This window comes from Callospermophilus lateralis, chromosome 2 (genome assembly GCF_048772815.1).
Source record: "Callospermophilus lateralis isolate mCalLat2 chromosome 2, mCalLat2.hap1, whole genome shotgun sequence".
In the NCBI taxonomy this organism is placed as follows: domain Eukaryota; kingdom Metazoa; phylum Chordata; class Mammalia; order Rodentia; family Sciuridae; genus Callospermophilus; species Callospermophilus lateralis.
Genome location: NC_135306.1, coordinates 211968042 through 211989570, shown reverse-complemented (window position 1 = coordinate 211989570; position 21529 = coordinate 211968042). Strand labels below are relative to the sequence as shown.

General features: G+C 59.7%; 4 protein-coding genes and 1 pseudogene across 10 annotated transcripts in view; 1 reads left to right on the top strand and 4 right to left on the bottom strand.

Moving 5' to 3' along the window:
• The window catches only part of Phrf1 (PHD and ring finger domains 1), a 28805-nt gene extending 27256 nt beyond the window's left edge, over positions 1 to 1549 (top strand). For all 5 annotated transcript variants that reach the window (XM_076847844.2, XM_076847843.2, XM_076847845.2 and 2 more), the window contains 3 exons: positions 165 to 422; positions 617 to 745; positions 1224 to 1549. In XM_076847844.2, coding sequence (XP_076703959.2) covers positions 165 to 422; positions 617 to 745; positions 1224 to 1367 — 531 coding nt within the window. In that variant the 3' untranslated portion in view covers positions 1368 to 1549. The remainder of the gene's footprint in view (positions 1 to 164; positions 423 to 616; positions 746 to 1223) is intronic.
• A 321-nt stretch (positions 1550 to 1870) lies between these two features.
• On the bottom strand, positions 1871 to 5514 carry Irf7 (interferon regulatory factor 7). 3 transcript variants are annotated; one of them, XM_076844907.2, is made up of 10 exons: positions 5164 to 5514; positions 4495 to 4852; positions 4248 to 4410; positions 3949 to 4162; positions 3660 to 3748; positions 3406 to 3583; positions 3101 to 3190; positions 2490 to 2879; positions 2280 to 2398; positions 1871 to 2199 (listed from the first exon to the last, which is right to left on the bottom strand). In XM_076844907.2, exons 2-10 carry the CDS (start codon positions 4512 to 4514, stop codon positions 2044 to 2046), a joined length of 1419 nt encoding a protein of 472 aa, XP_076701022.2. In that variant the 5' UTR covers positions 4515 to 4852; positions 5164 to 5514; the 3' UTR covers positions 1871 to 2043. The 3 variants fall into 3 exon arrangements, with proteins under 3 accessions (XP_076701022.2, XP_076964850.1, XP_076701023.2); XM_077108735.1 differs by lacking the exons at positions 4495 to 4852; positions 5164 to 5514 and having other exon boundaries at positions 3949 to 4024; positions 4144 to 4162; positions 4248 to 4266; XM_076844908.2 differs by lacking the exons at positions 3660 to 3748; positions 4248 to 4410.
• Positions 5515 to 6354: 840 nt separating this feature from the next.
• Cdhr5 (cadherin related family member 5) lies at positions 6355 to 13690 on the bottom strand. The gene is made up of 15 exons (XM_076842969.2): positions 13597 to 13690; positions 13348 to 13523; positions 12988 to 13038; positions 11286 to 11378; positions 11043 to 11144; positions 10837 to 10947; positions 10588 to 10758; positions 10045 to 10135; positions 9823 to 9920; positions 9543 to 9743; positions 9293 to 9406; positions 9136 to 9220; positions 8498 to 9033; positions 7384 to 7590; positions 6355 to 6816 (listed from the first exon to the last, which is right to left on the bottom strand). Exons 1-15 carry the CDS (start codon positions 13688 to 13690, stop codon positions 6355 to 6357), a joined length of 2592 nt encoding a protein of 863 aa, XP_076699084.2.
• Positions 13691 to 16850: 3160 nt separating this feature from the next.
• Sct (secretin) lies at positions 16851 to 17515 on the bottom strand. Its single transcript, XM_076842968.2, has 4 exons — positions 17433 to 17515; positions 17265 to 17366; positions 17067 to 17159; positions 16851 to 16938 (listed from the first exon to the last, which is right to left on the bottom strand). Exons 1-4 carry the CDS (start codon positions 17513 to 17515, stop codon positions 16851 to 16853), a joined length of 366 nt encoding a protein of 121 aa, XP_076699083.2.
• A 2097-nt stretch (positions 17516 to 19612) lies between these two features.
• LOC143392045 (zinc finger protein 639 pseudogene) lies at positions 19613 to 21136 on the bottom strand (annotated as a pseudogene).
• Positions 21137 to 21529: the final 393 nt, after the last annotated feature.

Genomic DNA, 21529 nt, shown 5'->3' with positions numbered 1-21529 from the left:
AGGTGCCAGGCTAGAGGACATGAGCCACACAGCCACATCAGCTAGGACCAAGGCCTTGTGGTGCCATTTCATTTTTGCCCTGCCCCCTGTGCTTCGGGAGTGGGGCTGCAAAGGGGGATTGCCAACCCTCGGGGCTCTGCACTCAGTGGGTCATTCTTGTCCAGGTTTACAGCTCCAACATGCCTCCCGGCTTGGCTCAGCCTCCAAGCATCCCACCGTACACGCTGATCAGCCAACCCTCAGTCCAGTTTATCCTACAAGGGAGCCTTCCTCTCGCGGGCTGTGGGGTGGCCCAGAGTGTGGCCCCTGTGCCCACCGCACTAGCTACAGCCTCAGAGCCGGCTGGTCAAGCGAGCACCACTGACTTGGAGGAGAGGACGGCCACTCCCAGGCCAGCCGCAGAAAAGACCAGGAAGGAGGAAGTGAGTGCCACTGGCCCTTCCCAGGGTTCCTGGGGCTGAGTTGAGGAGCAGAAGCCAGCCCAGGGGGCTCCGTCAGGATGGTGGGAGCTACTGGGGTTGCCTCTTGCTTCTGGGCTGAAATGGCTCCCAGCACCATGGGGCCTCGCACCAAAGGCCCTCACCTGCCATCAGTGTCACGGTGTCTTCCCTCCTAGTACATGAAGAAGCTGCACATGCAGGAGCGAGCTGTGGAGGAGGTGAAGCTGGCCATCAAACCCTTCTACCAGAAGAGAGAGGTGACCAAGGAGGAGTACAAGGACATCCTCCGCAAAGCCGTGCAGAAGGTGGGCTACAGGCACCTGTGCCCTTGCTGGGGAGCCCTGAGGTCTTGGGCAGCATGGCCCGGCAGGAGGCAGGTCACTGCTCTTTCTTGCCAATACAGACTTTCAGGGTCCGTAAGTATAGCTTGGGCCTGGCCTGCCAGACCATGTCCTGATTGAGGCCTTGGGTCAGTTCTCTGTAGCTGCCCCTCACTCATGAACATTCATGCTTTTGAAAAAGCTAAAATAACACATGGCATTTAAAATGGCCCGGTCCATGCCCAGCTTGCAGGAGGTAAATACCCTGGGGGATATGTCTACAAACCTGTGACACTTGGGGCACCCTCAGCAACCCTGTGAGGTGGTAGACAGATGGCATGACCCTGTAGGCAGAACCCTGGGCCCTGCTCTGTGGGGATGGAGGCCTGGATAGTTGGGCTCAGGCCCTGTTGCTGCAGCATCTGGCCTGAAGCATGTTGGGTAACCAGATCTCACTCTCCAGATCTGCCACAGCAAGAGTGGCGAAATCAACCCTGTGAAGGTGGCCAATCTGGTGAAGGCCTACGTGGACAAGTACAGGCACATGCGTAAGCACAGGAAGACTGAGGCTGGGGAGGAGCCACCCACCCAGGGGACCGAGGCCTGAGGCCCTTGAGCCTTTGTGACAAAGGCCTGGGGCCACCAGCACTCCTCCCTTTGGGCTCCCGTGATGACACCGGTCTGCACCTGTCTTGCTCACAGTTGAAAACTGGACTTTTTTATATGTATATTATAGATACACTGTTTCCATTGTGTTCTAATTTATCAAAAATGGCTTATCTTTAGAAACTTTCCTGTGGCCTCAGTACTTGGAAGGTGAAGCCTTTGGTGATAGTCTGGGGCAGGGAGGGACTCCTGGGTCCTTTTCCAGGTGGCCTCCTTTGTCTCTGTTTTAGCAATTTCTCTATTTTCAGTTTTAGAATTGCCTTCTGCCCCTTCAGATAATTGTTTCAGGTTTGCACTCCACCAGCTGCTTCCCAGGAGGCGGAGCACAGTGCTCCAGACCTCCAGGCAGGACAGGCACCGCTGGGCACATGAGGGCACCTCCCCAGCTCTCCTGGTGGAGCAGCTTTCCCCCACACCCATCTCAGGGGCATTTGTATCCAGCGAGTGGTTTATTAGCACTTCAGTGTGTCGCTTGAGTGCGCGATAGACAGAAGAGTGGGCCTGCAGGGGAGGTCTGCAGTGTGCTTCCTGGGCTTCACCTCCCTTGCCAGGGCCCTGCATGTCTGGTCGGTACTGGTTCTCGGCACTCTTCTGTTGGGGGCGGCTGGGGTAGGGGGCTAAGCTGGCTGTTCCAGCTCCATGAGGAAGTGCTCAATGTCATCGTAGAGGCTGTTGGTGCTTGACAGGGTCAGGCTGAGGCTGCCACTGTCCAGGGAGGACACGCCCTCACGTTGCACACCCTCCAGGTGCACCCGGCACAGCCATGGCTCCAGCTGCAGGGGGGCATCTGTCAGGGCTCTGGTAACCTGAGGGCCAGGCAGTCCCTTCTCACCCTCCTGGCCCCAGGCCTCACCTTCACCAGGACCAGGTTCTTTTCCTTGGGCCTCCCTGCTGACAGGTCCTGCCCAAAGCCCAGGTAGATGGTGTAGTGTGGGGAGCCTTGGCGCCTTCGTGTCCGGAATTCCCCCAGCTCTGCAGAAGGTGGCTCTGGTGAGCAGGGTAGGCAAGGCTCCCAGGGGAATACCTAGAGTCGGCCCACTTCCCAGGCAGGTGCCTCACTGACCTCGGAAGAAGGTGCTGAAGTCGAAGATGGGGGTGTTGCAGTTGCGCTCCAGCAGCTGGGCTGGGCTGGAGGGGCTGGCAGAGCCCAAGGGACTGCCCACCTCCCAGTACACCTTGCACTTGCCCATGCGCCGGGCCCACAGTGCCAATCCGCGCAGCTCCAGCTGCAGGCCAGGGGTCACATGCTGCAGTAACTTCTCTGTGTAGTGCAGCTGCTTCTGATCAGGGAGCTCAGCAGGGCTAGGGAAGACCACCTGCTGGGGCTCCGAGGCCCTGATGGCTGGGCCAGGGGGTCCATACAGGAACACACAGCTGGGGTGCCCCACCATTGCCTGCAGCACTGTGCGTCCCTTGTACATGATGGTCACATCCAGGGCACCTGGGCTGGGATCTGCATACACCAAGCTGTGAGCAACAGGTGTGTGCGGAACGGGCGGTACCCAGCCACCTCCCCCTGGGGTGCCCTGCTAGCAAAGGGTGCTGTCACAGGCTCTGCTGCACGCAGGTACCCTGGGGCCGCACCCTGGCCTGCATCTGGGAAGGGCTGAGTTGGTTCTGGTCCCCAACCCCTCCTCCCCATCACCATCCCTACTGCAGTCTCGAGCTTCTCACCTGTCATAAGGGCCATGTGTTGAGGCCTGGGGCTGGGGACAGCTTCCACTGCCCGTGTGGTATGAAGCACCTCCAAAGGGCACTCTGGGCCTGGAGGTGACAGTGCAACACCCAAGTTGCCCAGCTGGGGTGGCTCTGTTTTGCCGCACTTGCCCTTCATGGTGCCCCAGCACCCCACATCCTCCTCAAGGGCCTACCCCAGGACACTGGGTCCCTTTCCCTCTCCCCAGGGTCTCTGCTGTCCTGTCTGTCCCCTTCCCTCAGTACAGCCCCTGTAGAACAGAATGGCCCCTGCTGTCCCTCACCAGAAGGCCCCGGAGGGGCTGGGTCTACCCGCCATGCAGCCTCCATCAGGGGGTCCCCCAGGAGGCTGTGCTGAAGAACCTGGAGCAAGAGGTCCCCTGTGTCACCTGCTGGGATGGGCAGAGGGCTTGGGGCTTGCAGCTTAGTGTCTCCTGCCAGGAATGGTCCTAGGGGCCGACCCTGCAAGGGGAAGACAGTCTGGTGTAAGCAGCTCCCAGCCCCAACAACCAGGGGCAGAGATGGGCAGAGCCTGTACCTGTGTAGGCAGGGCACCTTCAAGAGCCTCCTCTTCCCCCTGATAGACAGCTGGGCCTTCCGAAAGTGGGGGGCCAGTTGGACCTGGGGCTGGCATAAGACCTGGTTGTGAATGTCCTGAGTATCCCCAGGTTCCAGCACCCTGCTCCTTCCTTCCCCTCAGTGACCTGGCACCTGGTGGCAAGGCCTGGGGCTTTAAAGCAGGACACCCCAACATGGGGCTGGACACCTGACCTGGAGGCCAAGATAAGGCGGAGCCTCTACCCATCCACCTACCTTCCTGTCCTTACCTCTCCACTCCAGCTCAGGGTTGAGTGCGTACACCTTGTGTGGGTCCACAGGGTCCCCTGAGTTGTCTTGCAGCATCTGGAAGAGCCGTGTGCTGTGCAGTGCGCATCGGAAGTTGGTTTTCCAGCCGGCACGCTCTGCAGCCTCAGCCTCTGGGGGTGTCCTGTCGCCCCCGCCAGTGTTGGGAGGCCACCTACCTCGGGCCACTGCCCAGGCCTGGGAGAAAACAGAAAACACAGGCTGAGGGGTGGAGCCTTGGGGTCCCAGACAGGTCCTCCGTGGGAGTGGGACTGGGCCCCACCTTGAAGATGCGGGCGTCTGCCTCTCCTAGGTCCTTGCGAGCAAAGTGCTTCCAGGGCACCCGAAAGACCGTGTGGGCGTCGTCCAGCCACCGCAGCCCCTCATAGCAGCCGCTGCTGACCTCACCCAGAAGCCACTCTCCAAACAGAACACGCTGGACCCCCCTGCGGGTGGGGTGGCCACGCTTGGTCAGGGCCGGGCCAAGCGCAAGGCCCAGGGATCACATGGGGAGGGCGGGCAGTTCTCACCTCTGAGGGACTACAGCCATTGTTCTTTATGCACGGTCAGTCTGGGAGTCAGGATGGCCCTTCACTGAGATTCTGGGCAGGGGCAGTGGCAGGTATTATCACAGGTGAGATTCGGGTTCCTCATGTGTCACTTCAGGTGTCAGAGTGTGGCCACAGTGTGGCCAAGGTGTCACAAGTGTGACCCAGGTGTTGAGAGTCACAGATGCGGATTGAGGGCTTCTGACCACCTATGCTGCCCAAGTGTGGATTCCTGGGCCAAGGTGGAGATAGGTGTGACGACAGATGTGGCGAGAGCACACACGTGAAGTCACAGGTGTTAAGCCAGCGTCCAGGCCTGGCAGAGCTCACAGGCTGGACCCTGCAAAGACAAGATGGGAAAGCCGGCGTGGAAGGGCAGGGTCAGAGTCTAGGAAAGCGAAACTGAGCTTCGCGGGAAACCGAAACCTAGAGGGCCGGGCGGCGGGTAGGCGCCCTCCCACGGCCGGCGGTCCACCGTCCACCGTCCCAGCCCCGTCCTCAGCCCGACCCCACTCCCCCCACCCCACCCCCGGTCTCACGGAGCCTCCTTCAGGCTCCCCAACCCTTTGTGCGGCCCCTGCTCGCAGGGAACAAGGACTCCCACGTGGGTCGTAGCTCCCCGGTTCCGCGTGGGCCAGGGGTCCCGCATACCTGGGTGCCGGAGCCGCCGGACGGGGCGTCTCTCTCCCGGAGTCCGCAGCGCTGCTCTTATTGTGCCCGGCCGGGGCGGGCCGGGGGCGGGCCGGACCTAAGCCCTGCAGGTGCATCGGGTGTCACATGCTCCCGTGGGAGGTCCCCTGCCTGCCCAGCCCCTGCGCTGACTCGGGTGGGGGCCGATCTCGCTCTGGGCAGCGCCGCCGTAGTCCCCGAAGGCGGCAGGAGCGCCTGGTCCGGTCCGGGCTCAGCCCCGGCGGCTCCCCTGCTGCTTCCCAGGGAGGCCACCCTAGGCGCGGGTCACACTAGGGTAAGCCAGAGATCCCGAGCAAAGGTGCGGAGTCAGACCCCAGACGAAAGCGGGGTTTTTTGTTTCTGCGTAACACTCATGGGGTCTTAAGAGGGGCTGCCGGATCTGGCACTGAGTGGCTATTCCCACAGCCACTCTCGAAATCGGAGCTTTCGGAGAGGATTCACGAAGGCTTCATAAGGAAAAATGTCAATGACCCCCAGGGACAGTTTGACGGGCAGTTTGGAAAAACTCGGGCCTGGGGTGAGCCCTGGAAGTCAAGCCGGGGAGCTCTGTCCCCACCCGGTGGCCCGTACTCCCCTAATATCGGCTCCCCCACCCAAAGGTCCTTGGGCAGCAGACCCCGGCTGCAGCTCCAGTCATCTTGGGATGCTCCCAGCGGCCGCGCCCTCCGCGCGGCGCCAAGGGGCTTCGCCCCCACCGCGGCCGACCCCATAGACTTCCGAAGGAGTCTGTTTCCCCTGCGAGGTCCCCAAGACGACCCTCTCCCAAGCAAGTCTTCCCGGGGATTTGCGCTGGCTCCTTCCAGCCCACCCCCCACGGAGTCTCCGCTTGGGTCGTGAGACGCGAGGTGGAGATCTCTGGTGCGCCCCCCGCCCCCCTGGACTGTGGTTAGACCAGGAGAGGAACTTCCTGGCTACCAGCCGTCAAGAAGGCCTCCGGAAGCCCGGCGTTGCGGGCGGGGCAGCAGCTGGTTTACGAGAAGCACCGCCCTGGAGCCACTGGAAGGTGTGGCCAACCTCTCCGCACCGCTTCTCGAACAGCCGCCCATCGCCTCCGATTCTGGGATTCGAAAGTGAAATTTTATTCTGCGAGAGAAGTGGGGCGGCGAGTGGACTCTGGGTCCAGACCCGCTGCGGGCGAGCAGAGAGGTCTAGCTAGATGTAGGTGGAGTCGTCTTCGGGCGCGGGCGCGCTGCGGGGACCCCAGCCCTGGCCAGCATCCTCTTCGCCGCTGTCCTCGCTGCCAGAGTCGCCCGCGCCATCCGCGTCCGCGGTGGGTGCGTTAAGGACCACCACGTCGGCCTCGGCCCCAATGTCCTCGCCGAACCACACGGCCTTGTAGCCGCCCTCCGGGCGCCGCTCCTTGGTCAGGATGGATCTCACTGCTGAGGGGCTGTCCGCAGCCCTGGCAGCCACCGGGGACTCAGGGGCACTGGCAAGGGGACCTGGGTCTGGGGACTCCATGCTGGGAGGCTCAGGGGCAGGGGACCCGGGGCTGGGTGGCTCTGGTGGCACCTCCACAGACTTGGGCCCCGAACCAGGGCTAGGGGCAGGTGCCCAGTTGGCCTCCTGATCCCCCAGAAAGGCCTGATTGTCAAAGCTGTGGGGCTGGGGCTCCTGTGGGCACAGCAAGGATATCAGTGGGACTCTGGTCCCTCTACTCTGTAGGCTTCTGCCCTTGCCCAGTTTTGTGACCCTGGCATGTACACTTGCTGCTCCTTCCCAGAGTCACTAAACGCTGGTCCCCTGATAATCCCTCCAACTCTCCCCAACCCCTTATCTCCTCCATCTCTCTCTTATCCCCACCTCCACCTCTATCTCTACCCCTTTCCACTATCTCCCCCTCCTTTCTTTTCCCCCTTGAACCTTGGCTCGAACCCAAGGGTGCTTATCCGCTGAACCACACACCCAGCCCCCCTCCCTGCCCTTATTATTATTTTTTTTAACTGGATCCTGCTAAACTGTGGCTGAAGCTGGCTTTGAAGTTATTAGCCTCTTACCCAAGCTTCCCAAGTTGCTGCGATTACAGAAGAGCACCGGCACTCTACGTCCTGCCTTCTCTCTGCCCCATGTTTCATCCCTCTGCATGTCTCCCTCCCTCCCCACCTCTCTCCTCTGCCCCTCTGTCTGTCTCTGTCACTGTCATCTACCCTGCTAGGTCCTAGCTCCCACAAGGGATCTCACCGCAGCTTTGCCAGAGCAGCAATTCAGTTGGTGACCATAGTGTTTGTGAATGAGGATGGCCAGGCCCAGGAGGGCCAGCAACAGCAATGCACCCAGCACCCCTCCCAGCACTGCCATGTCCACTGTGGAGAAGTGCTGGTCATCCTGAATTGGGACACTTCCTCCTGTGCTGCTTCCTGGCATCCCTGCAGAAGACATGGTCATCCACTGTGGCACACCTTGCCAGCCTGTGCCAGCCTGTGCCAGCCAGGCACCCTGAAAACAAGCCAGCCTTTGGCTGCCCCCTACCAGAGCTGTGGGTTCTGAGGGGCAGGTGCTGTTGGCCCCCACCAGGGAGATGTTATGAGCACACCAAGGCCCAGGGTCCCCCTAGGACAGGCTGTTCCAGGGAGGAACCAACTTCAGATACCACAGGATGAATGGCTACAGGGAATTCAGTCTCAGGTAGTCTCTGCATCCGTTTTGAATATCCGTTGGGCTTAGACCAGAAACAGTGTTCAGTTGCTCCTGACTCCGTTTCCAGTTCCATAGCCCCCAGGGACTTGCCTTGTGCCACTGTCTCTGGGAATCTGGGAGGAGGCTGGCTCCCTGTGCTGTACCCTGCTCACTGCACAGATATGTCCTGAGGCCTCTGGAACTTGAGTCTGCTCGCTCTAAACCCACCGAGACTCCTCAGTACAGGACTAGCACCCAGGTCCCCTGGGCCACAAACTCCTGTGTGGCCTCAGGTGTACCAGTACCCCCAGCCGTGTGATACAATCAGTGTTTTTGTTGTTGTTGTTGTTTGTTTTGTTTCTAAGACAGGGCTCACTGTGTTGCCCAGGTTGGCCTCAAAATCCTGGGCTCAAGAAATCCTGCCTCAGCTTCTAGCATGGCCACAAACCTGATGCAGCTGTCCAGTCTGGATTTCAGTCCTGTGTCTCTCCTGATCAGTGAAGGGGTGCTCTCTGTCTTAAGATCCTAAATTACCAATGGCCTTGGCAACTCAGCTCTCTGGATCTCGAACCTGCCCCCTGCCCTGCACCCCACACCTTCCTAGTGCAGCTTTGGGGGCTCCTGGGCTTACTGTTCTCACCAGACAGACCCCTGCCTGGGACTCTGTCCTAGAGGCGACCCTGGACCACCCAGGTTCTGAGCTAGGACAAGTGGGGTGGGGACTACCTGTGGGTGGGGGGCTCCTGCTGGGCCCAGGGACCGTGGGCCAAGAAGTCCCTGGCTTCTGGGTCTGTGCTGAGCCCCCACCGGGCGTGGCTGGTCGGGATGTGCCTGCTCCCACATCGGGGGTGGTCGTTGGAGAACTCCCGGGTTTTGAGGTCTGTGCTGAGCCCCCACCGGGCGTGGCTGGTTGGGATGTGCCTGCTCCCGGACCAGGAGCCGGGGGCCCAGAGGTCCCAGGCTTCTGGGTCTGTGCTGAGCCCCCACTAGTCGTGGCTGGTCGGGTTGAGGTGCCCACTCCCAGGCTGGGGGGTCCCCCGGGTGTGGGTGAGGTAGGTGGCCTCAGAGTTGTGCCTAGGGGTGGATGAGGACCACTACCACCCTCAGAGCTGGTTGTTGGGGGTCCCTGAGAGGTCCCAGGGGGCCTGGGGGCTTCCGAAGTGGTGCTGCTCCAGGGCCCAGTTGTTCTTCCAGTCTCTGGGGATGTGGGGGGCTCTGGGGAGCCTAGGGAGCCAGGGACAGTGCCAGACTTGCCTCTGCACCCAGCACACCTGCCCAGGGTAGGAGCCATCCTGAAGGGACCCCCCAGAGGCTTACCTGTGGAGGGGGGCTCTTGCTCCGAAACACGAATCTCCGCAACAGTGGTGGCTACACCCATAGTCACAGTGTTCTTGGCCTCCACCTGGGGTGGGAAGGGGGGCTTGTCCCTGCAGAGCCCCTCTGCAGTCCCCCACCCTCAGACACACTCCCCTACCTCTGCGTAGAAGACCCCCGCTTGCTCTATTGCCGTGGCAGTCAGCACCATCTCTCCAGCCATCCGGAACTCGGAGCAGTTGGTGATTTGGTAGGTGATGGCCGAGTTGAAGTCCTGGGTGTGGCTGCAGTGAGTCCTGGGTCTGGGCTGCCCCCACTCTTCACCCCAAGCCCACCCCCACCGGGGCGAGCAGACCCTGGGACCGGGCAAGGTTACGGGGCTCCTGGATGGGCAGGAGGGGGCCGCCTACCGGGAACTCAGGGTCCTGAGCCCAGATCCTCAGAGGCTGAGATGGGGAGGTAGCATCCTTGACAGCCACTCCAGACCCAGAGCCAGGGGCCACGGTGCCTCGGTACAGGCTCTGGGAGAAGTGGGGCTGGCTCCCAGTGGCCTGGCGGGCCTCCACAGTGACCTGGGTCACCGAGTAACGGGCCAGATCAGCCTGTTCACCCTGGGAAAGGAGAGGCAGTAGTGGCCAGCAGGCCCGTGGAAGTGCAGCTGACATCCTGCTGCCCCGTGCCGGCACCCACCTTGACCACTAGCAGGAATGTCATGGGGCTGGGGACACTCTTGGTCATGGTGAGGTTGCCAGAGTCTGGGTCGATGGCAAATGTGTTGTCCTTGTTTCCTGAGAGGATGTGGGGCAGAACTTAGACCCTGGTCCCCTCCCTAAGGTCCAGGATCCTGGCTGGTTCAGCCTGAGTCAAGGCAGGGGTCTGTGGTACCGTGGGCGGGGGCAGGTCTTTTCTCACCCCCTATAATGCTGTAGATGACCCGCTCGTTGATGCCTTGATCTCCGTCCACAGCATAGATGGGCCCCGGACGCAGGATGAGGGGGGACAGCTGTGGGGGTGGGGGTCATCGTGGGGCTGGTGCAGCTGGCCCCAGTCGGCCCTTCCCCTGCTGCTCAGGGTCTGAAACACAGGCCTGGAGCACAGTGGGGAGAGGAGAAGGCGGGGCAGGGCCTGTCTCGCTGGGCAGCTACGGCTACCTTCAAGGCACCTCGTGGGTCAGGACGCACGGTGTGATCAGGCCTGCCCTCTGCTGTCCTCCAGGCCGCCCACCTGGCCCCGCCAGCCCCACCTCTGGCTGAGCTCACCAGGCAGGGCTCCCCACGCTGCGGGGGTTGGTCCCACACTACCCAAGGCTGGGTGGGCGGTTGGGGGAAAAATGCTCATTCACAGCTTTTCCAAAACCGAACCTGAAGCCGGCCCACTGCCCCTGGCAACGCCCGCCCTGAGCCTCCCAGACCTCACTCTGCCCTCAAGCCCTTCCCTGCCTGCGGGGCCCATTACCAGTGTGTGTCCTGTGGGGATGGCCCCCTGGTACTGAGCCTGGATGCAGACGTAGCCATCTGAGTAGGAGCAGGGCAAGAACCAGGGTGGCCGCAGGTCAGCCGGCAGCACCTCCAGGACCAGGGTGGCCGTGGCTGTGTGGCTGGGCTCCTGGTGCTCCTCCCTGGTGTCCTGTAACAGCTCTGCTGGGTCAGGGAGGGGACCTCAAACAGGGCCTGAGCATCCAGGGCTCAGCTGGGGGACACTCACCCGCGCCAGCAGCCGGAAGGTCATGTTCTGCCACTTGTAGAAGTCCAGGGCCCGGTCCAGCCTCAGGGCAGGGCGGTTCACCCCCAAAAGGGAGAAGAAGCTGCCAGCACCCTGGGGAGAGGGGCCACAGCTGAGCCCCTGGGGCTCAAGGGGCAGTGGCTCAGAAGCCCAGGGCCAGGGTTGGGCAGGGCTGGGGTCCCACTGACCTGGGTCACTTCCTGTAGGGTGTAGAATAAGATGCTGTCCTTGTCACGGTCCGTGGCCTGCAGTTCTGCCTCAGGGATGACCGTAGAGTTCACTCTGGTGTCCTGGGGGCAGAGAGCAGGTCGCCCAGACACAGGCCTCTGTGGGCCAGTCCCATGGAGGAGCCCCTAGCCACCTGCCCTCCGGGCCCACATCCGCCCAGTGCCCAGCCCAGGCAGTGCCAGCTCTGGCTCCGCCCGACTCACCTCCCACACCTCCTGCTCCTTGGTGGTGAAGGGGAACTCTGGGGTGTTGTCGTTGAGATCCAGCACCACCACAAACACCCACAGCTGCGTCACCTAGGGGTCGACAGCCTTGGCCACGGCCCTCCCGGCTGCCTGCCTTCACTCCTGCCTCATTCCTGTCCATCCCCCCGGGTGGGCCTCCATTCGCCCACTTGCCCTTCTGCTTGTTTGTTTGAAGGTGATGGTGACCCAGCAGGGCAGGGCCCATCACCAGGGACAAGACTCAGCCCTGGGGCTCCCATCCTTGCTGGACTTACAGACCACAAAGGTAGGTTACCAAGGTGGCCGGAGGCGGCAAGCACTCCGAGGACAAATCAGTGGCCCGAGGAGGCACTGGGCTCCATCCTCAGCACCACATGAATATAAGATAAAGACATTGTGTCCACCTTTAACTAAAAGTAAATCTAGACAGATAAAAAGAGGACACAAGTTAGATGTCATGTGTCCTCAAGAATAACGAAGCAGGGACCTGAGAGTGGAGGCACCTGCAGGGAGATCCGCCAGCCCCTGGGCTGGACTTTGCTCCAATTCAAACAAGCCCAGGCAGACTCTCGGAGGCCCAGGACAGGTGGACACACCAGGGTTTAGATGGCGAGAGGAACCGCCTTCTCAGGTGGACACAGCAGGAGAATGTGTCTTGTTTTCTTTGTGGTCTGGAGATGGAACCCAGGTCCCCTCACCCAGGAGCCAAAGGCAAGCTCTCTGCCACTGAGCTGTGATTAAAATGAAGGGTCCTGACCTGTTTTTCAAGTTTTTTTAAATATGTATTTTTTCGTTGTAGATGGACACCAGACCTTATTTTATCTGTTGATTTTTATGTGGTGCTGAGGATGGAGCCCAGGGCCTCACACCTGCTAGGCAAGTCTCTGCCACTGAGCCAGCCGCAGCCCCAGGTGCCCACCCATTAGAGACGTGTGCTGAGACACTTGTGGGGACTGCGGTGGTGTGGCCTGGCGCAGGGCAGGGGCTGCCCACAGCGGAGCTGGGGTGGGGCGGCCCCTGTGGTTTTCCAGCTTGTGTTTCCTAATAAAAGGGCGTGGGGCCTGGGGTGTAGGAGGAGGGCTGCCGCTGCAGCACAGCAGGGTGGGCGGAGTCCACCTGAGCAGGGGAGGGGACGTGGGCACCAGCCAGGGCCACACCCCCAACCTTGCCCACCACAGCAGCTCCTCGGGCTTGGACTCCAAGTGCGAAGGCAGATGTGGAAGTGCTGGGCTGTGCCGGGCGGGGTCTACTAGGCTCTCCTGAGGCCTCCCACCCAGAGAGGGGATGGACGGACCAGGGGCCAGAGAGGAAAGGGACCAGTAGGAAGGTTCCAGAAAGGGGAAGCTGGTGGGATGTGGAGGTAGGAAGGGGGGTTCTGGGGCTGCCTGAGGCAGAGCCCACATTTGCTCTGAGGGCGGGCTAGCGAGAAGGAAGCCTGGTGGAGCAATCAGCAGGCCAGGGTGCCTCCGGGTGCTGGGGCGAGGGGGTCCGGGGAGTCTCAGGAGTTTGTTGGGCCAATGTCCATGACAGGGGGTCCACAGCTGGGTTTGTGAGTCTGAAACTCAGGGCAGAGTCTGGGCTGGAGGAAGTGAGGTGTAGCCGGGGAGGGCTGGTGTTCAAAAACACACCCTGGGTGAGGTCACAGAGGAGGGCCAAGGGCCAGGGGCCAGGCGGCACTCACCACGGTGTCCCCCCTCTTGCACTCCAGGTGTGCCTCTAGCATCGAATTCTCCTGTGGAGGCAAGTCGGTCTTGCAAATCACCTGCCTGGTGGTGGCACACGTCCCCATTCCACAGGCTGGGAGCCCGGGGCTGAGGGCAGACGCTCACCCAGGTGGCCACTGGTGGTAAGTCAGGGGAGGAGGAGGAGGCGCTAGGCAGCTTTGCTCCCTAATGGACGAGGCCCAGCCAAGGATGGGGCCTGAAGGGTCAGTCAATGCCTGGGGGAGGCAGAGCCCTTGCCACCCCCATGTCTTCTCCAGGGAGGCTGTGTGTACCCGCAGGGGACCCTGGAAACACCCCACCCAGGCTACTGCCTGCACCTCATAATCAGGAATCACGCTGAGAAAGAGCTGGTTTCCTAGGATCCGAAATGCGGATGGGGTGGACGAGGATCCGAGGGTCACCTGCTGGCCATCTGGGACGGAGATGTTCACCAGGGCTTCCGTGATATTTTCGTTCTCCTGCACTTGGAGGAAGGTCTTGTCCACAGAGCAGACTGGGAAGTTGGAGAGGACAGGTCAGTGCCTCCCAGCCCCCACCCCACCGCCCCCCCCACCTCCAGCATGTACCCTGAGTCTGGGCTGTGGCTCCCGGGGAGTGGCCAAGCAGCACTGTGAGCAGTGCCAGCAGCAGGGGAGGCCATCGCAGGGCCTGAGCCCCCATCTTGACGGCTGTCATCTGACGGGAGGGTCCAGCTCTCTGGCGTCCGGGCTGGTACAGTTCCTGCCTCAGCGACCTTCGCCCCTGCCAAGCGCCGCCCCACTTTATGACCCTTTACCACAGGCTTCCACCAAGGGGACTCCCGCTGGCCGGCCAGACCCAGGGCACCAGCAGGAGGAGGATGTGGAGTGGTCATTCAGCCTGATCTGGGCCACATTCAGGCATCCACTGGGAATGAAAACCACTGATTCCAAACACAGGGCATAGAGGAGCTTGCAAGCTGCCTGGGAGGCATGGACCTGGGGCTGCGGGTGCAGATCTGGGGGGCAGGGCTGGAGCAGGGCCATGGGGACAGAGCTGGGAGGCATGGACCTGGGGCTGTGGGGACAGTGCTGGGGGGCATGGACCTGGGGCTGCGGGTGCAGAGCTGGGGGGCAGGGCTGGAGCAGGGCCAGGGCCGTGGGGACAGAGCTGGGGGTCATGAATGTGGGGCTGCAGATGCAGAGCTGGGGGGGCATGGACCTGGGGCTGCGGGCACAGAGCTGGGGGGCATGGTCCCGGAGCTGCGGGTGCAGAGCTGGGAGCATGGACTGGGGCTGTGGGTGCAGAGCTGGGGGGCAGGGCTGAAGCAGGGCCAGGGCCGTGGGGACAGAGCTGGGGGTCATGAACGTGGGGCTGTGGGGACAGAGCTGGGGGGCATGGACCCGGGGCTGCGGGTGCAGAGCTGGGGGGCAGGGCTGGAGCAGGGCCGTGGGGACAGAGTTGGGAGGCATGGACCTGGGGCTGTGGGGACAGAGCTGGGGGGCATGGACCCGGGGCTGTAGGGACAGAGCTAGGGGGCATGGACCTGGGGCTGTGGGGACAGAGCTGGGGGGCATGGACCCGGGGCTGCGGGTGCAGAGCTGGGGGGCAGGGCTGGAGCAGGGCCAGGGCCGTGGGGACAGAGCTGGGGGTCATGAACGTGGGGCTGCAGGTGCAGAGCTGGGGGGGCATGGACCTGGGGCTGCGGGCGCAGAGCTGGGGGTCATGGTCCCGGAGTTGCGGGTACAGAGCTGGGAGCATGGACTGGGGCTGTGGGTGCAGAGCTGGGGGGCAGGGCTGGAGCAGGGTCAGGGCCGTGGGAACAAGGCTGGGGGGGCATGAACATGGGGCTGCAGGTGCAGAGCTGGGGGGACATGGACCCGGGGCTGTGGGAGCAGAGCTGGGGGGGGGCATGGACCCGGGGCTGCGGGTGCAGAGCTGGGAGCATGGACCTGGGGCTGTGGGCGCAGAGCTGGGGGGGGCATGGACCCAGGGCTGTGGGTGCAGAGCTGGGAGCATGGATTGGGGCTGCGGGTGCAGAGCTGGGAGCATGGACTGGGGCTGCGGGTACAGAGCTGGGGGGCCATGGACCTGGGGCTGTGGGTGCAGAGCTGGGAGCATGGACTGGGGCTGCGGGTGCAGAGCTGGGAGCATGGACTGGGGCTGCGGGTGCAGAGCTGGGAGCATGGACTGGGGCTGCGGGTGCAGAGCTGGGAGCATGGACTGGGGCTGTGGGTACAGAGCTGGGGGGCCATGGACCTGGGGCTGTGGGTACAGAGCTGGGGGGCCATGGACCTGGGGCTGCGGGTGCAGAGCTGGGAGCATGGACTGGGGCTGCGGGTGCAGAGCTGGGAGCATGGACTGGGGCTGTGGGTACAGAGCTCGGGGGCATGGACCTGGGGCTGTGGGTGCAGAGCTGGGGGGGCATGGACCTGGGGCTGCGGACGCAGAGCTGGGGGGCATGGTCCCGGAGCTGCGGGTGCAGAGCTGGGAGCATGGACTGGGGCTGCGGGTGCAGAGCTGGGGGACCGGACTGGAGCAGGGCCAGGGCCGTGGCGACAGAGCTGGGCGGCACGGACCTGGGGCTGCAGGTGCAGAGCTGGGGGGCATGGACCTGGGGCTGCAGGTGCAGATCTGGGGGGCAGGGCTGGAGCAGGGAAGGGCTGTGGGGACAGAGCTTGGGGGGCATGGACCTGGGGCTGTGGGTGCAGAGCTGGGGGGCAGGGCTGGAGCACAGCTGAGACGGCTGCAGAAGCTAGGGGTGGGCACAGGTGGGGAAGGGACTCGGCCAGGCTTTGGGTTTTTCTACCCACCCCCTGATCAAGGCTGTCCTGCTGGGCTCCGTCACTGGAATTTTATTAAGGCCAAATTCTGGCGGCCACTCCTTGGGGCTCAGACCCAGTGTCCCTTCCAGGTCCTTGGCCATCCCTGCACCAGTCCTGCAGGAAAGGCCCCTTGTCCCGTGGCACCCCTGCCTGCCTCAGAGACTAGTTAGCTCCCAGGGGCCTGGCAGGGCCCAGTAAAGAGAAGGCAGGGCTTCAGGGACCACTGTGCCCTCCGGGGAGCCCTGGTAACCGGCAGAGTAGAGTCCTGGTGAGGCTCCTCAGCCCAGACCTCCACCTACCCTGCCCCTTCCTTTCTTTGGCCCCCAAATCCCTCAGAGCTGGGAGAGGCCACTGGGTTTGAGGAAGGGGGAGGCTGTGGGGCACCGCATGCATGAGTGGCCTTCCTGAGACTCCTGATCTCTCTTCACTGGGCAGTCCCACCTCAGGCCCCACCCACCCTCTGGTGCACCCACATGCCTGCTGCAGCCCACCCCTTGGGGGTGACACCACTGTCCCTTGCTGCACAGGCCCTGCTGAGATCATACCACCACTTGGCCTGGACGTGTGTCACCAGGATATCCTCTCCAGTCCTGCTCCAGGGGACTCCAGGCATCCTGGGTGGCCCCCTTCCTTCCTGTCCCACCTGAGCGTCTGTGCCCATCCCTTCATACTGACCCACAGGGCCCCTGAACACTGCATGTTCACTAAGTGAATAACAAAGTGGGGGGAGCGGTGCTGGAAGTTCAACCAGTGGACAGGAGGTGTCCCTGAGGCCAGCGATAAGGGCGAGTGCCTGACGGTCACCCAGGTTTAAAGGGCAGCTGGGTGTGGTCACCTGTCGCCCTGGAGCAGGAGGATAGGGCCCTCCTACCTCCTGGAAGCCTGATGTGCAGGGGCTGCCCTGGTCTAAGGAGATGTGCACAGTGGGCTCCTGAGGCGAGGATGAGTTCTTCCTTTATTAGTGCCAAGTACAGCCCCTCCCCACCCCAGGGTCCTCTCTGGTCCTCCTCTGTCCTCATCTGGGCCACTGGGTGGTTTCAGCCGCCTCTGGAACTGTGACCAGGCCTAGCCACACTAGGCAGCCAGGGAGACCAGACCTGGTGCAGAGGGGCTCTGGGTGGCATCCTGCAGAGACATGAAGCCCAGGGCTGGGATGGCAGCTAGAGACCACTGCCTGGCCAGCAGCGGCCCTGAGGTTGCAGGGGACAGGGGAAAGGGCTGGCAGGAGGTGGGTGAAGGCGGCGGGTGCTCACCAGGCCTGCAGGGCCGGCTCGTCTGACCACAGCAGGCACAGCTGGCCCTCTGTGGGTTTAAACCAGGAGGTGCGGTTCTCGGTGTCCTGCTCGCTGTTCCACCCCAAATCAAAATTAGTCCTGGAGCCGGGGCACGGGGCAGGTCCCGCCGCAGGGCCCCTGTCCAGACTGCTCTCCCGCCCTCACCTGCCGGCTCACCTGCGCTTCCCCACCAGGCCCTGCAGCAGCCGCTGCAAGCGCGCGCTGTCCCGCAGGCGGCTGAGCTCACTGGTGAACGTCCCGTCCGAGTGTCGCGGAGCCCTGGGGAGAGGCGAGGTCAGACGGAGTGGGCAGCGCCGGGCGGGAGGGGCGCGGACGCGGGCTCACCTGGGGGCCGCGGGGCGCGCGGTGGAGCCCACCAGCAGCAGCAGCAGCAGCAGCAGCGACGGCGGCAGTGGCCAGGGAGCCATGGCGCAGCGGGCGGTGCTGGGCGCTCTTGCAGCCCCGGCCCCAGTCCTCGCGGCCCTTTATAGCGGTCCAGGAGCGGGAGGGTGGGCCGGTTGGGGGCGCCCAGCACCGCCCCGGCTCCGAGCCATCGATCCCCAGAAGGTCAAGGCCGCCCCCCAGCTGTCGCCCGGGACTCCTCCCGCCCCCAGCGCCAAGTCGGCGCGGCTGGGCAGCAGGGAGTAGACCAGCTGGATGGCGGGTGCACGGGCGGGCACTGCCACCCCCTGGGGCCCCCGAGCGAAGAGGGACATCCCGGCCGCGGGCGCATTCGGGACAGGTGTAGGTCACAGCACCTGTGAAGCCCTGGGGCCTCGGACCGTGGAGCAGAACCCAAGTGAGCGTCTCCCCAAGGCCCTGGACAGCTCTGCTGTGGTTGGCGGCTGGAAGCGGGTGCCTCGGAGGTGGGCTGGGTAGGAGAGAGGTGGACAGCTGGAGGGGCCTGCCGCAGCTGCCTGGAGAGACAGGGCAGCAGGACCGCGCAGAGAACAGGCCCACTGACCTTCTCTGGACCCCGGGGGAGCGCCCTGGGCAGATCAGAGCTCTGTGGTCACCGTGGTTTTCTTTTTCCAGGAAGGAAAGAGCAGCTTCCTCCTCCACGCTGGCGGCAGGAAGGAGAAGGTCTCCCATGGACGCCTTCCGAACCTGCTCTTGGCCTGGCGGGGTGACCACAGTTGTGATCCCAGCCACTGGGGAGCCTGGAGGATCACAAGCTTAAGGCCGGCCTTGGCCCCTGAGTGAGACCCCATCCCCAAATGATACTTTTTGTAAGGGGCTGGGGTGTGGCTCAGTGGTAGAGTGCCTGCCTCCCACATGAGGCACTGGGTCTGATCCTCAGCACCACATAAATCACTAAAGACATGGTGTCCATCTACAACTAAAAGAATAAAGTCCATTCATGAGAACATTGCAAATCCCAAATATCAACTTGATCTGTGAGATTTCTCAGCATCTGCAGTCACTTAAGTAACCAGGCAGATCTTCACTAGGAAAATCTATTTTTAAAATATTAACATAAAGAGGGGCTGGGTTGTAGCTCAGGGGTAGAGTGCTTGCCTGGCAGCCCCCAGCCCCTGGTTGTCACCTCTGCCTCTGTCTCTGTGAATGGTGACTGTAGACCCGTGGGAGTAGGATCACTCAAATCTGCATAACATCCCATTGCATGGGTGTTGGTGTTTGTCCATCCCCCATCTGTTGATGGACATCAGGCCTCTTCCACCTTTGACATTGTGAATGTGGGGGGGCAGACAGCTCTTTAAAGCTTGGGTTTTTTTGGGGGGGGGAAGGGTGCTGGGGATTGAACCAGGGCAGTGTACATACGAGGCAAGTACTCTACTGACTGAGCTAATCCCCAGCCCTAGAGCCTGTTTTTAATTCTTTGGGGAATATGGTTAGGAGTGGGTTGCTGGGTCATATTTGATTTTTCTTTTCTTTCTTTCTTTCTTTCTTTTTTTTTTTTTTTTTGTACCAGGGATTGAACCCAGGGACACTTGACCACTGAGCCACAACCGTAGTTCTACTTTTTATTTTGAAATGGGTTCTCATTAAGTTGTTTAGTGCCTTGCTAAATTGCTGAGACTGGCTTTTTTTTTTTTTTTTTTTTTTTCAGTTGTAGACGCACAGCATGCCTTTATTTTATTTTATTTTATTTTTAAAGAGAGAGTGAGAGAGAGACAGAGAGGGAGAGAGAGAGAGAATCTTAATATTTATTTATTTTTTTAGTTCTCGGCGGACACAACATCTTTGTTTGTATGTGGTGCTGAGGATCAAACCCGGGCCACACGCATGCCAGGCAAGCGCGCTACCGCTTGAGCCACATCCCCAGCCCAGCATGCCTTTATTTTATTTTATTTTATTTTTTTTTAAATTTTTTCAGTACATGTTTCTTCTCAATTCATAAAATTGAACCACATGCAAGACACCAAATTACAGTCACCAAGAATGATTAAAACTATATACTACCATGCAATTGAATACCACAATTAAGGTATAATTACATACTGGAAAATGTTACTTGTTAAAAGGCAAATCTAATGTTTTTAAAATTACCCATTTTAACATCTCAAAAAAAAAAGGTTGAATTTATTATTTCACAAAAACATTATGTAAATCAAAATAAAAGAGAATAATCAAGTTGTTTCATGGACTGGAAGGTGACTTATTAATTCCCTTTCATTTCCAAACCTCATCAAGCAGTCACTACATTTATGAGGCAAGTCAGCTGAATGCTTGAAATCTAGATGAATTTTAAGATCTTCGATCTGTCCTGTTGAATATTCGCAATATTGACATAAATAAATCCCTTCAGACAGATGTGAATTTAAATGATTGCAATATTCTAGCATACTTGAAAAGCCTTTCCCACAGTCATCACAAACATGAGGAAATATTTTAGTATGTTCAATAGCAACATGCCTGTTAACATTTGTATGAAGTCTACTCCGAAAACCACATACTTGACACACAAAGAAGTTCTTACATTTGTCAAAGGTAATTTTGCTTAAGAGGCTGTATTGTCCGTGTTCTCCATTGTTATACTTATCGCTTAGTTCTATTAATTTACACGCATGCTCATTTACAACATGGCTATGCAAGTCTTCTGGATCATTCGTTTCATGTTCACAGAACTGACACAAGTGCTGTTCATCACAGCTGTGCTCCTGGAAATGCAGGCAGAGTTCACTGCTTGAGGAGAACTGCACGTCACACTGCTCACACCAAGACAGGTGATCGCTAAAGTGGGTGTCTGCAATGTGCTGGCTGAGGTTCTCAAAAATTACTGTCCTGTAATCCCTGTGTAGGGATCTTCTTCGTGTAGTTTGGCATGTTCAATCAGAAGCATATTGGTAGAGAAGCTTTCCTTACATACTCGACACACATTTGAATCGGTACGTTTATGCTTCAGGATCATATGCTGTTTTAAATCAGAAAAATATTTACTATTGAATTCACAAAGTTCACATTTACAGAGGCCACTGCTATTAGCTCTCAGTAAAGGCCATTTCTGCTGAGCAGTCAATTCAAAGCTTGGCTCTTGTCAAGAATTTTACAAAGTTTAGCTGGTGGTTCTTCATCAGTTTGGTCTTAGAGGCTCTCGGAGGAATTGTTTTCTGTCTCTATGTCATAATCCTCAGAAATGGCATGCACTTCTACAGCAATGGGGACATCTTCAGCAGTGTGAACTTCTATAGGACTCTCCTCTTGAGTTTGCTGGTTGATTGATTCGGGTGAGTCACACTCTTCATCACAAATTTCTACATCAGCAGATTTTTCTGCAGAAAAGGCAGTGTGGTCTATAATTCTAAGCACAGGACTGGGAACCAGATAGTTCTGATTTCTATTTCTGGCCTTGATTCCATCTGCAAATTTTGGCAAGTCATTTGATGTCTCGGTATCAGAATCATCATCTTTGTTGTCAAAATATTTTAAGTCTGGCTGTCTCATAGAGCAGACACTGTAACAATGATCAGAAAAAATCCCATTGAATCCATCTGCAATTCTGCTTATTCCAGAGGAATCTGAATAACGAGAAGGGTGTAAAGTCTTCCTTTTTCTTTTTTTAGGATACTCATTCATATCTTTTCAATTTGGTATAATTCTTAATATTTCAGTGAGGAAAAATGAATCACAAAGTTTCCACAGGTGGTAAAAAAAATACCTCAATTTTACTGATGAAGAAACGTACTCAGTGAAAGTCAAGTCAACTAAGAAATGGCAAAACCAGAGATGCAAATACATGTCTTCTGACTCCTGGACATTGAATCACTCTGACTGTATGTGGGTCCATCTTCATGGCTAAGCACTGCCACCACCAAGTCACATCTTGTTTCCGGTTCTTTCTCGGCCAGCGATTGTAAGGAGGGGAAGACTGTCACCGTTTCCCCGGGGCCCCAGCCGGCCAGGCACAGTTGAGGTGGCTGCGGCCAAGTGCAGGCGGAGAGGGCTCCAGGGCGCTAGGTCAGGACCGGCCCTCTCCCTCC